The sequence below is a fragment of the Corvus brachyrhynchos genome, unplaced genomic scaffold, assembly GCF_000691975.1.
Source record: "Corvus brachyrhynchos isolate BGI_N302 unplaced genomic scaffold, ASM69197v1 scaffold164, whole genome shotgun sequence".
In the NCBI taxonomy this organism is placed as follows: Eukaryota; Metazoa; Chordata; class Aves; order Passeriformes; family Corvidae; genus Corvus; species Corvus brachyrhynchos.
In genome coordinates, this window is record NW_008237426.1 from 636968 (window position 1) to 649715 (window position 12748).

The following is a 12748-nucleotide window of genomic DNA, read 5'->3' on the forward strand; positions in this document are numbered from 1 at the left end:
GGGGACACGGTCCCCGGAGAGCCCGGGGCCGGCCCCAGGCCAGCACAGGGGGAGGGGGCAGCGGAGACGCCGCAGGGACCCGGCTTACAGGGATAAGGGGAAAGGAAAGTGGGAAGTCAGCCCAAGCTGCCTTTTCTCTTTTTTACGGCAGGAAGGGTATCGGTTTTGATACAATCCCCACGCCAGGCTGGGGACGGGGAAAAGGCGCAAACCCACGCCCGGGTAAGGGGGGTAGGAGCACCACACGCCGAAGTGGGATTGCTACAGAACCCCGCTGAGCTCAGATCCTAAAATCGGCTCCCGCTGGGAGAAAGGCAGAGAGCCAAAGCCTAATCAAGAGCTGGGACAGGTGGCCAGAGCAGTGTCCAAGGTCACCTCTGTCCCGTCACAACACGGGGGAGGCTCCGCTGCCTCCCTCACCATCCACGGGATGTGCCCTTACCCCTCCCTGCTCCCACCCCGAACACCCAGAGCCTGTTTGCCCTGATAGAAGTTTTATTACAGAATTTTAATGGCACTGCAGGAGTAAGATAATTCATTAGAGCCTTAAAACCCAGCCTGAAAAATAGATATTTGCCAGATCTCATTAACCCCCTGGCTGCGGGTCTGGTCTGGAAGCAGGAAACTAGTTTCTCTTCAGTAAGAAAATATATGTTGCTAAATGAAAAATATACAGTTAGAAGAGTTACTGGCTCGCAAGCTGCTCGTCTGGGGGTGACACCTCTACCAGCTCCAGCATGTGGAACGAGGGGTCGCTCACGTGGAAAAGAGGAGGAGGTATAGTGTATATAAAAAAAAAAAAAACCAAAAAAAGGCAAAATTCAGGTTTGTTTGCTCGGTCCAATTAAGAAATGGCCTTGGCTTCGGGCAGGAACGCTTCCCAGTACTTCACCAGCTGCAGGGAGGAGAGGGAGAGAGTCAGGGGCCTTCAGGATGGAGCTGCAGTGGGGGGTCATGCTTGAGAGGTTCACAAGCTCGGCCTGAACTTGGAGGTAAAACCACATCAGGGACCACTCACCTGCTGCTGAGAGTTCAACAACGTCTCAAGGTATTTCGTGACGTGGTTTCTGAAGTCCTTAGATTTCTCTCTCTGCAACAGATGGGCACGAGGCTGGACCAACCACCAAAACCCTCCAGATTTTGGGAGGGGGAAGGAGAAACCACCGGGATTTTCCTGTTCCTCCTGGGGTCCCACGAGGAGACCAGCACAAGGGACACAGAGGATCTCTGCCCACCCACCTTCCTTTTAACGGAGCCCCTGTGGGGAAGCCCCCTCTCAGCCAAAAGTCCTCAGTGATGCCCCAGCTCCCACAGGTTGGGATTTAGGGATGCTGCTGTGCCAGGAGCAGGGGCAGGAGGCCCGGTCAGCCCCAAGGCGCCGAGGGCTGCCCTAAACGTACCTCAAACCGTATCACTTCCTTGCGGATGACGGCAGAAATGCGCTCAAAGTCCCTTTCGTACTGTGTCACCCGGGACTCCCACTGCGGAGACAGGAAGTGCACTGTTTCGGGGCAGGGGAAGGAACTCCTGCCCCCTTCTCCACGGGGGTTTGGAGCCACGACTGTACATGGGAGAGGTGTTACCGGAGCAGAGCCCGGTGCTTCCAGCCCTTGTCACCACCTTGGCATGGAAGCCACGGCAGGTGGGACCACGAGCGGCCCCTCCTGCAGCTTCGCTCAAGGCTGGCTAAGCCCTTGGTGCAACTTGGCCACAAGACACCCGTCCCTCCCGCCCAGGAGCTGCTCCCTGGCCCAGAAGGTTCCTTCCCCAGCCCAGAAGGTTCCTTCCCCAGCCCAGAAGGTCCCCCACTGGAGCACGGAGGGCAGGAGCAGAGCAGAGACCCCACGCTCCATTCCCTACCTCCGAGATCTCATCCTTGGCCTGCTGCAGCTTGTCAGGTTTGTTGGCCCACAGCAGCCTGGCTTCCATCTCCCTCTTCTTCTGGAGCATGGTCTGGGCATCCTGCCACCGCTGCCAGGTCTTCATGCGCTGGTCGAAGGCTCCCTGGAGGGCAGGAGGGGCAGAGTCGAGCTCTGCGTTACCGCTGCACCAAGCGGCTCCAAGGGGCTCTCCTGACAAGGGGACACTGGGGGTCCTGGACCAAAGCTGAGCCAGAACAGACATTGGGTCCTGCTCTGGAGCATCCCATAAGGACCAGTGCACCAAGGATATGGTGCTCTGGCCTCTGAGGCAGGGTGTGTTTGGGGCAGGAAGGGGTCAGCCTGCCAGACTCGCTGCTCCCATGGGTTGCTTCTTCCCAGTGCACCAGATGGGCTGTGTGGATTTGATGCCCAAGTTCAGGAGCATCAGGACTCAGGCTCTGTCCCAGCAGGCACTTGGCAGGTCTGTTTTCACCACCTGCATCACAGGTTACCAGCTCACAGCTTCAGCCTTCACCTCTGGAAGGGCTGGGGTCATTAACTTGCTCCTCATCCTCTCTGGAGAACAGCAGCACAGCCAGGCCTCGCCTACAACCATCTTCCAACCTAAGCAGTGCACACCTGGACAACCAGCAAGTTTTCCCTCTGCCTGAAGAGGCCATGCCCTGTGTGCCCTCTGCCATGTCCTGTGCTTGAGTCTGGAAGATCTCCTGGCATCCCTAAGCCTAAGATGGGTACAAGGAGCAAGAGCAAAGGACTCCTTACCCTTACAACCGAGAGCAGGCGGATGTAGTCCCCCAGGAGCTCAGCCAGGAGGAAGAAGTCGTTGTTAGCCTGTTCATGGTGCAGCTGCTCGATCTTCTCCTCCACCTCAGCCAGCTGGGACAACGCCCGGGATAGGGCCGTGTTGTCCTCCGAGCTTCCCAGCATGGCCAGACTCTTGGCAAACTGGGCTGTGTTCAGTGCCAGCTCTGGGGAACGGGATGAGGGTCAGGAGATGGGCCTGGCTGCACCAGGTGCTCCCCAGCACAGAGATCAGCCCAGGCAGCTGCCTTTCCACAGCTCCAGGAGATATCAGCTGGAAGAGCCAGCACTGGCTCAGTCCAAGCCAGCAGCTTCCAGCCACGAGGAGAAGGGGAGCAGCCGAGTGGGAGGACAGGCAGGGCTTTGCAGAAGTCAGTCAAAACATCCAGAGGAAGGAAAACATTTCCACTCCCAGAGGATGTCTCAGAAGGAATAAATAAGGTCAGCTCTGCTCAGGCTTGCTACAGAGCCTTCATTCCCATGAGGACAGGCTGAGGGAATTGGGATTGATCAGCTTGGAGAAAAGAAGGCTCCAGGGAGAGCTCAGAGCCCCTTCCAGTGCCTAAAGGGGCTCCAGGAGAGCTGGAGAGGGACTGGGGACAAGGCATGGAGGGACAGGACCCAGGGAATGGCTTCCCACTGCCAGAGGGCAGGGCTGGATGGGATATTGGGAAGGAATTGTTCCCTGTGAGGGTGGGGAGGCCCTGGCACAGGATGCCCAGAGCAGCGGTGGCTGGCCCTGGATCCCTGGCAGTGCCCAAGGCCAGGTTGGACGGGGCTTGGAGCACCTTGGGCTAGTGGAAGGTGTCCCTGCCCATGGCGGCAGGGGTTGGGAAAAGATGGACTTTAAGGTCCCTTTAGCCCCAAGCCATCCTGGGATTCTATGATCCCACAGGACACAGGTTCCCTTCCACGCTACCACCCCAAGCTTGTGGAGCTGGACAGAACTGGGGTGACCATTTTACATCTGTCTCTCAGGAGGAAGGGACAGACACAGAGAGTCCTTCATAGCACTGTCCCACCTCCTTGGAAGTGTCCCTGGGACACGTGGCCCTGGTGTCCCGCCGGGCACGGCGCAGGGGTGGGCGTCGGATTCTATGATCCCACAGGACACAGGTTCCCTTCCACGCTACCACCCCAAGCTTGTGGAGCTGGACAGAACTGGGGTGACCATTTTACATCTGTCTCTCAGGAGGAAGGGACAGAGTCCTTCATAGCACTGTCCCACCTCCTTGGAAGTGTCCCTGGGACACGTGGCCCTGGTGTCCCGCCGGGCACGGCGCAGGTGTGGCCGTCCCCGCGCTCACCTTTGCGGTGGTTCACCAGCGTCTCCACCACGGCGTGCAGCTTCCGCAGCCGCTGGTCCTCGCACTCCACCTCCTGCAGCTTCTCCTCGAACCACTGCAGCGGGGAAAGCCAGAGCTGATTCCCACAGGTGGGGTTTTCTCTGCACCCAAAGCCGGAGCAGGGGAGAGCACAGGGCTCCGGAGCAAGGGCAGGGACAGCCCAGAGGTGCCCCGACACTTACGATGTCCGATTCGTTCATCTTGATGGTCATTTTACTGACAGCATCCGTGGCCTTGTTGAACATCTTCATTATTCCTGCTCCACTCAAGGTCTGGGTGCCTACGGCTCTTGGGAGCTGGAAAGGAATGGAAAAGTTTGCTTTGCCATAGGAGATGGAGCCAGGCTGGGAGAGCTGGAGGTGTTCACCTGGAGAAGGGAAGGCTCCAGGGAGAGCTCAGAGGCCCTTGCAGGGCCTAAAGGGGCCCCAGGAGAGCTGGAGAGGGACTGGGGACAAGGGCCTGCAGTACCAGACAAAGGGAAACGGCTTCCCACTGCCAGAGGGCAGGATTAGATGGGATATTGGGAAGAACTACTTTCCTGTGAGGGTAGGGAGGCCCTGGCACAGGCTGCCCAGAGAAGCTGTGGCTGCTCCATCCCTGGAAGTGTTCCAGGCCAAACTGGATGAGGTTTGGAGCAACCTGGTGTAGCAGAAGGTGTTCCTGTCCATGGCAGGGGGTGGAACGAGATAGGCTTTAAAGTCCCTTCCAGCCCGAGCCATTCCATGACTCTGTTTTGCCCATGAGGCAACTGCTGAGTGATCTCTCCTTGCCCTTACATTGACCCATGCGCCTTTTGCTTATTTTCTCCCTCCCATCCAGAGGAGGGGATGGTTTAGCAGCTTTGGTGGGCACCTGGAGTCAACACCAGTTCCCACTCCCATTCCCACTCTTAGAGGGTTCTGCCACTTCCCGCTGCCTGCCCCACTAACTGCTCAAGTACCACTTCCTTCAGCACTTCCAAGGACACCTTACTCCACACCACTCACCTCCTCCTTCTCCAAGAACTCCCTGACATCCGGGTCCTGCAGCATGGTTGGATGGCTGACCACTCTCCGTAGGTACCTGTGGGAGAAACAACTCCAGGAGTTACTTTGGCTGTAGCAAAGCTGGCTCTGAGCCATCACAGCAACATCACAGCTTGGTATTTACTCCAGAACAGCAGCTGGAAAGCTGGAAATCAAAGCCAACCACTGTTCTAATTCACCCACCAGTTCTCCTACCTCCCTGGGCAATTTGGTGATGCCACCATGAAGACCAGACCTGCCAGACCTCTCTGAGGTCCCTCACTCAGTTCAGGGACAGCCAGTGGGGTCGTACCTCTCTAGAGCAGCCCGACGTTTTTCTAGGAACTCTGCAGAGGAGGAATCTTCTTTCCCAACTTTCACTTTGGTCATGCCTAGCACAGAAGGAAGATGTGATTAGTGAGCTGCTCTAAACTCCACACGCAAGATAAAGTGGTTTATTACAGACTATCAAGGTGACAGCGGAGGAGAGGAATCTTACAACAGGAATTAGACTTTGGAAATTTGAAATCTGCTTATACCCAAGGAACTGACATGCAGGAAAGAGGCAAAACAATGGGCTGGACTCAAGTGAACAGCAATTCAGTGACACCCCAGAGGTTTTACTCTTCACCAAGCAGGTGTGGAGGCTGTGAACTCCATCAAGGATTTAAGTCCAGAGCTCCAAGTATGGAGCCAAAGCTTTGTCTGTGCCACAAAACCCAGATTATTTTCCCTGGCTGCTCTGCAGCTTCCCTGTCAGCTCTGAGACTGCTGCAGGCCTGTCCTCAGGCTCAGAGCTCACCATCAGAAGGACCCACGAGAGCTGTGAAGGACCAGCACTGGAGCTGTGCAGCTCCTCACTCACCTATGAGGCTCTTCTCAGGCGGCGGAGGGACAATGAACCCATTCTGGGCGTGCTTCTCCGACAGCTTCTCATAGAGCCCCAGGAAGTCACTGAACCTCCTTTTGACTGAGAACTGCTTGCTCCTGAACATCGGCATGCTGGTCTGGGGGAGAGATGACACTTGGGTCACACTCCCCCAGCAAAGCCTGGCCCTGCCAGCTCTGCCTGCTGGCACCTCTGGGGTGAAGTGGGACAGCACCAGCTCTGCAAGAGGTGACCAGTGAACAGAGCAAGTTTTGGCCCAGGTTTTCCAGAGTTTCCCTCCCAGCTGGGTTCTCCTTGGAGCCAGCAGCAGCATTAATGGCACTAAATAACAAGCAGCTGCTCCTGCAGCCATGGGCTGCTTAGTAAAGCCTGCCCGCTGCCTAATCCCATCATCCCTGCTCCACATGGGAACAGGGACACACCCCTCACATCACCTAAGGACTACAGGGGCCACCAGTGCTTCGGACTGAGTTTGCAGAGCAGGAATTAAGGATAATAAGTCCTCTAGTCTCTTCTTCAGACCACAGGGTGCCTGTAGCCCAGCAGCCATAGTACAGGCAGCTGGATCAACTTTCCAGAGCCCAGAGCAGGACTCCAAAGCACTCCAGGAGCTGCATTTCTCACGGAAACTGAGGGGAACAGGTCCTGACACGAATGCAATCACAGCAGCAGCTCTGCAGCGAGTGCTGAGCTCAGGTCAGCTCAATCTGATGCTGGCACTGGCACAGAACCTTCAGCAGCAGCCCCGGCTCAGGGACTCTCCCAATGGATCTCATTACTGCTGCTCCCTCCAATGCTGAGCATCCCTACCAGCCAGGACTGCAAAGAGCTAACTGGTTGTCTCCTTTCAAAGAGATCCCAACCCTATTCCTCAGTGAGGCTCATCCTTTGTGGATTATAACTCCTGAATCCACAGAACAAGGCATTCAGGCCTCCTGTTTATTTAGGTCACTGCTGGCTTGGCTAAGGGTAGACAGTCCAGCTGCCTTTAAGCATGGAAAAATAATGGAGAATTGGACACAGAGGGGTTAGACATACCTGTGTTGACACTTTGTAGGCTACATAGGCATTCATGCCATCCCCTGTGGAAAACAGAAACGAGGTGTTGGGGATCACAACATCAGCACTTTCCACTATTCCCTGAACACAAAGCACAAGGCTCCTGACCTTTTCCTACCTCAGTGATCCTGATTTTGGGTCTGATGGAGCATGGATCCTCCTGCAGAACCAGAGGCAGCATCCCGCTGCGTGGCCCTGGACTCCTGCCCAGCAGCCACTTCCCAACCTGCTTATCCCTCCCCAGGCTTCCTACGGGAGCCAGCGCTGACAATCAGGCGCTTGTTGCGCCAGCAGCGTCTGGGCTGGCTCCACACATCTGCTCAGACCCCAACAATTCGGAGGCTGTGGGGCACATGAAACAGTCTATTCACGGGATGCAAGTCAGGCTGGATGGGGCTGGATCCTGGAACACCACAGGCAGTTTGCTCCAGCTCACACAGAAATCCCCTTGTTCACCTGGCAGTTCATCTGCAGGGCATCCTCCGAGCTCTGGTGCTACCCCTAAGATACGTCTGATTTACATCTCCCAGCTCCAGAGATCACGAGGCATGGAGTGGGAACAAGCTGCCACTCGTGAGGCTGCTCTGCTGGCTGGGATCAGATGTCATCTTGGGTTTTCTGCACCCCAGGAACTTCCACGTGGCTGGTCATGACAATCTGACCCCACTTTCAGTAGACAGAAACCCTCTTGCTTCTCATTTTGAAGCCAGAGTAGCTCTTCTGGCAAGCACAGCTTCCAGGGAATGTGCCAGAGCATGGAATAATGCACTTAGTTTCAGGTCAAGGGAATTTTGCCTACCCTGTGCCAGCTCCACACAGGGCAGTGCTGGTCACCACAGTGTCAGGCACCAAGAATCCCAAAAACCCAGCTCCGGGCTTTCCAGAACCTGCCTCTGCCTTGCTTCTTCTCACCCTGGGCTTTGTGCAGCATCATTTCTTTAGGATGCTGGAGGAAGCCTTGGACACTGCTCCGGGATCAGGTTTGTGCTTAGAGATAGGCCAGAGCTGCAGGGCCAAGTCTGGCTCCTCTAACCCTGTTCACCGTGCAGAACAGTAACTCACCAACTTTCTCCGGGTCACTCACTCCCACAGTCAGGTCAAATTTGTCTTCCCGCTCCTCTTCTTCCAGCTGTTTGGAGACAGCACACAGGGACAGCAAGTCAAAGCCAGGAAACCAGGGTTCAACCCCCCCAAACCATTACAGTGAGCTTGTCCCCCTGCCAGGGCAACTCTAGCACCTCAGTCTGGCCAGGGCCATTCTATAAAGCCTTCCAGCTTCTCATCGTGTCCAGGCAAGGATCCCAAACTGGTTTGTTGCTCCTACCCCACTATCTGCCCAGACTGATGCATAAACTGCTCAGCCCCAAGATGAAACTGCAGAGCTCCAATTCGCAGCTTGGACCCTGAGGACCAGATCCACCACTGTTACAGCTCTGGAAGCAATCTGGACCTTCACACGAGCAGGAAGGCCACCAAGCTGACCTGAGCCCCACTCCAGTGGTATCAGTCTCAGATGGATGGCCCGAGATACAAATCAGGGCATTCAATAAGGCAATTACGTATTAATGACATCATTTAAGATTCATGGACACATTCCTGCCAAAGACAGTTTGAAACCCGCAGGACAATTTGGAAGAGCAATGCTCACCTCCTCATAGCTCTTTGAAAGGTTTCTAGAAGAACTTGCAGCTACATCTAATGAGGGTGAAGGATTGGATGCTTTGGCCACCTCCTTTTTCTGGTTGTTCTGAGTGTTGTCAAGGGACAGCTCCACAGTGGCATCTGTCAAGAGAAGTTTGCAAGGGTCAGCCTCTCTCTTGGGGTTTCTGGAAAGGCAATTGCAATATTCTCTGGTTCATGGGATCTGGGGAGTAACAGCAGTCTTAATTAGCAAAGAAATCCATAGGGAGGACACCTGTAAGCACTGGGAAGAGCACAACAAAGCATCGGCACTGCAGTAAGAGCATTTGATTGATCCTGCTGGAGAACATTATGTTAATCCAATGAACTTCTTATGCCAGAAGGAGCCAGGCATCACCTCTCGCTGATCACCTCCTTGCTGTGTGCTAGAGGAGCTGCACCCTGCAGCAGCTAAAGCCAAGGTGGATTTTACCTGGCACACAGGCTAGCCTGGGAGGAAGGCTCCTTCCTGGGCCATTTCTCCACCTGGAGGATGTAAAAACTTCCACCTCTTAGCAGATGTATCCAGAATCGACTCTCATCCCACCATGCCAGGGCTGGGGAATGTCTGACCCTCCTCATTTTCCCCTGCTGAGGGGGGTTGTGTTTCCTGTTCCTTGGGAACAGCCAGGTCTCTACTAGAGACGCTTCCTTCACTGGCACAGAGTCAGGAGAAGGTGGAGAAGGAAAATCCTTCACCCCTGAGGAGACACTCACCACCTCAGGGCTTAAGACAACAAAAGCAACCCCCATTTTAATCCTCTTCAGCTCCCAAACAGGTAGTCCTGTGGCAGGATTATCCCAGAGACCTGGAGGAGGCTGCTCCGACCTTCCCAAATACAACACCAGAGCAAGCAGACTTGAACATGAGTTTGAGATAAGGACTTATGACCTGCTTTTGGTTATGGATATTTTAGGACTACCACTCCAGGCCTGGAGCTGAGAGAGGCCCAGCACACACAGACTCACCTGCAAATAGGTCCTGATCGTCCTGCTCCACATGAACCCCGTTCTCTTTGGAGGAGCTGCTCACAGGGAGAGGAGATTCTGCTTTGGGGGCTGGGGAATTGCTCTGTGAGAGGATTAAAAGGACAAAGACACAAGGTCATTTACACTGAGAGATAGAGGAGCAAACATGTCACCCTCCTCATCACCCCACCCTGTGCCTTTCCACCCACCCTTCAGCATCACGCTCTCTGCCACTTTTAAGGACAACAAGTGTCACAGCAAACTCCAGAGCCAGTTTCCACCCAGAAAGGACCATCCTGGCTGCTGGGAGCAGGCTTGGGGACAAGGGGACAGCCCACCCGAGAGCTTTTATGCCAACCAGTCCTCCCCACCAGAAGGCAGAGCTGCTTTGGCATTCCCGTTATGGATGCCTGCATCCCAAATCATCCCTCATTTTGCAGGCAGACAGATATTCCAAGGAAGAAGGGGACAGCAAGTGCTATTCTGTAGGTCCCAGCAGAGAACAGAGCAGGTCTTTGATGGGCAGTAAATGGAGCTCTATTAGAGACTCTGAACCAACAGCTCCTTGGCACTCTCTCCAGCAAGGAAGCACCATCGGATCCCGTCGCTCCTGAAGGAGTGAAGCTGTGCTGAGGCAGCTCTTCTTGGAGGTGGGCTCGCGTCTTTGGGTGGTAAAAACAAAACAGCCATCGAAACACTCACTTGATGGCGAGACCTCCTGTATTTTAGGATGTTTTCCTAGAGGAGGGACTGCTCCCAGCTTGGATCAGAGCAGTCAAAGGCACGAGCTCTGCTTGTCAGTGATGGAGAGCAGGGAGCAGAGACCCTCCATGCCAAACATCCCCCCAGACCCCCAGGGTCCTTCAGACTAGTGTCCAAGCCAACAAGAGGACTGCTACCAGTGGTGACCTATGAGTAAAGGGCTCACACAGCTCCTCTGCTCCCCCAGGAAATCTTCAGGCTCATAGAGAACCCCATCACGCATGGACAAAGTGGTTTTCTACCACAACTGCTTCCCAGTTTCCCTTAGATTTAGTTCCTCAGACATGAAAACACCACACCCTGTTCCTACTTCTCCATCTGCTGCCACAGAGGAGCCGTGGCCTCGTTAGATCAGCCCATGACGTGACACCAGCCGTCCCTGGGGCCGGATGCAGCACCCCCTAACATCACATGTGCGGGAAGAGGTCCCGCCATGCCAGCCTGACGCTCGCCACGGGGAAGCAGAACTTGTTTGGGAAGAGCTGATCCTTGGGGCCATCCCTAGAAAGGGCCATGGTCACACAGGAACCCAACCTCTGTCAACAGACAGGTGAGGTCCAGCTCGGTTCTGTTCAGGTCTGACCCAAATGCTTCCTTGCTGGTGATGCCCAGGTGTGGCTGAGCCACCTGAAGGCCGGCAGCCGGGCGGATCTGCCTCCCTTGCTTCCCAGAAAGTGTTTTCCTAACTTTCAAGGGCAGAGACAAGCAAAGCCACCAGGTCACAAGAACAGCCAAGTATCAGCTATGACAGCGGCTTCCACAACAATACCAAGCACCTGATAAGCTGCTGTGGCTCACCAGCCTCCCCTTCCAGCACAGGGACGCGTGATTCCTGTGAAATCCCACGGCACTTGGTGGGCCACAAACCATCGAGCCACCTACGACATCCTCCAGTTTGTCACCAAAGAAAGATCCTGAGAAGTTCCAGACCATCTCCATGACCTGGTGCCTGCCATAGGTACCAGCACCTTCCTCTTGCAAGGCCCAGGGTTGAACTTCCCCAGGTTTCCAAACATACAACCCAGCTGCTGCTTTGCCCAGAGCAGTGGGAGAGTTTCACCTTCACAATGTCACAATCTATCCACATTCCCCTAAATCTACCTTTTTCCCTGCTACAAAGCCACTGGAAACACAAGCACAGCTCACAGACACCAGGCAGGAGCTGCACCAGAAGCAGGGCAGAGACAGCTCCGGCTTTGTGTCAGTGGCAGGAGAAGCGTGGCCAGGCCATTCCCAGCAGGTTCATTTGGTCATGGCCACAACCTCCTGCTCGAGGCCTCCCTAGGCTGGAAAACTGCAGAATGTTCCTGGAAAACTTCCTGCCACAGACACCAACTCCTCCTGCGCTGCCAGCTGGATCAGGCAGGCTGGAAAAAGTCTGGGTGAGGTGGGCAAAGGCTCCCAGAACTCAGGGAATCAAGCCCACAGCATTCCAGCCTCCAGGCTGCTGGAAGAGCTTCTGCAGCCCCTCTAGCTGAGATCCTCGCTCCATGAAGACACTGATCCCAAGGACCAGAGGCCAGCGGCTGACTAGGGAGGGATTCAGCTTAGGAAAGCACCAGTCGGTGTTTTAACTCCCCTCCTGCCTGCTGGTCAGTGCCTGGAGCAAACCTGGGACAACGCCAGCACAAGTTAATGCCAACAGCCTTCAGCAACCTGGACTTCCTGCACAGGAGGCTGTTGGAAACAAGGAGAGACACTGACACCCTTCACACCTCCACCTTCAGCATGGATTTGTGCAGCAGCACCTGGATTGCTGAACAAGTACCACCCCACTGCAGCCCAGCACAAAGTACTAGCGAGCAGGGGACACTGGATGCCTCCTGTCACCTCACGCCTCACACCACCCTCAGTCTCAAACTGAAAAGATTTCATGGCATGGCAGTCACGCCAGAACCCTCTGGATGTTGAGGGGACCAGAGCTGATGATGCTGGGGGAAGGCAGATGGGGCTTCTCCCCCCCACAAGCTGCACAGCAAAGAAGCTGAGCTGTGGCTGCCACTGTAGGATGATCGTGAGGGGCCCTGAAGCCCACCTCGTTCCGCCACCTGCCACGGGCAGGAACACCTTCCCCCAGAGCAGGCTGCTCCAAGCCCCATCCAACCCGGCCTTAGGCGGTAGTTCTGCAGGAATGGAAAGGTTACAACCCCGGGGAAAGGGGGAGCAGCCGAGCACAAGCCTTTTCTTAATCCCACAGCCACGGGAGCCGCTCTGTGACCCCCACCCGGCCCCGCGGCTCCCTCTCCGCAGCCCCCCAACGAGGTTCCCCCTGAAGGGACAGGAGTCCAGAGGCATCGCCCCTCCCTTTATTCTGGGGGATTTTGGGGTGTTCCCCACTATTTTCACCAAGCCCGG

The 12748-nt window shown here is 55.4% G+C and overlaps 1 protein-coding gene across 1 annotated transcript; it reads right to left on the reverse strand.

Moving 5' to 3' along the window:
• Positions 1 to 477: 477 nt before the first annotated feature.
• SNX1 (sorting nexin 1) lies at positions 478 to 9764 on the reverse strand (the record flags this gene model as incomplete). The annotated part of the gene is made up of 14 exons (XM_017731084.1): positions 478 to 895; positions 1019 to 1090; positions 1401 to 1481; positions 1861 to 2004; positions 2646 to 2851; positions 3992 to 4085; positions 4213 to 4326; positions 5017 to 5092; positions 5348 to 5426; positions 5900 to 6041; positions 6962 to 7005; positions 8045 to 8111; positions 8631 to 8764; positions 9632 to 9764. Coding segments are annotated over 14 exons (1437 nt in total), but the record flags the coding sequence as incomplete, so codon positions are not given.
• Between the last annotated feature and the right edge of the window lie 2984 nt (positions 9765 to 12748).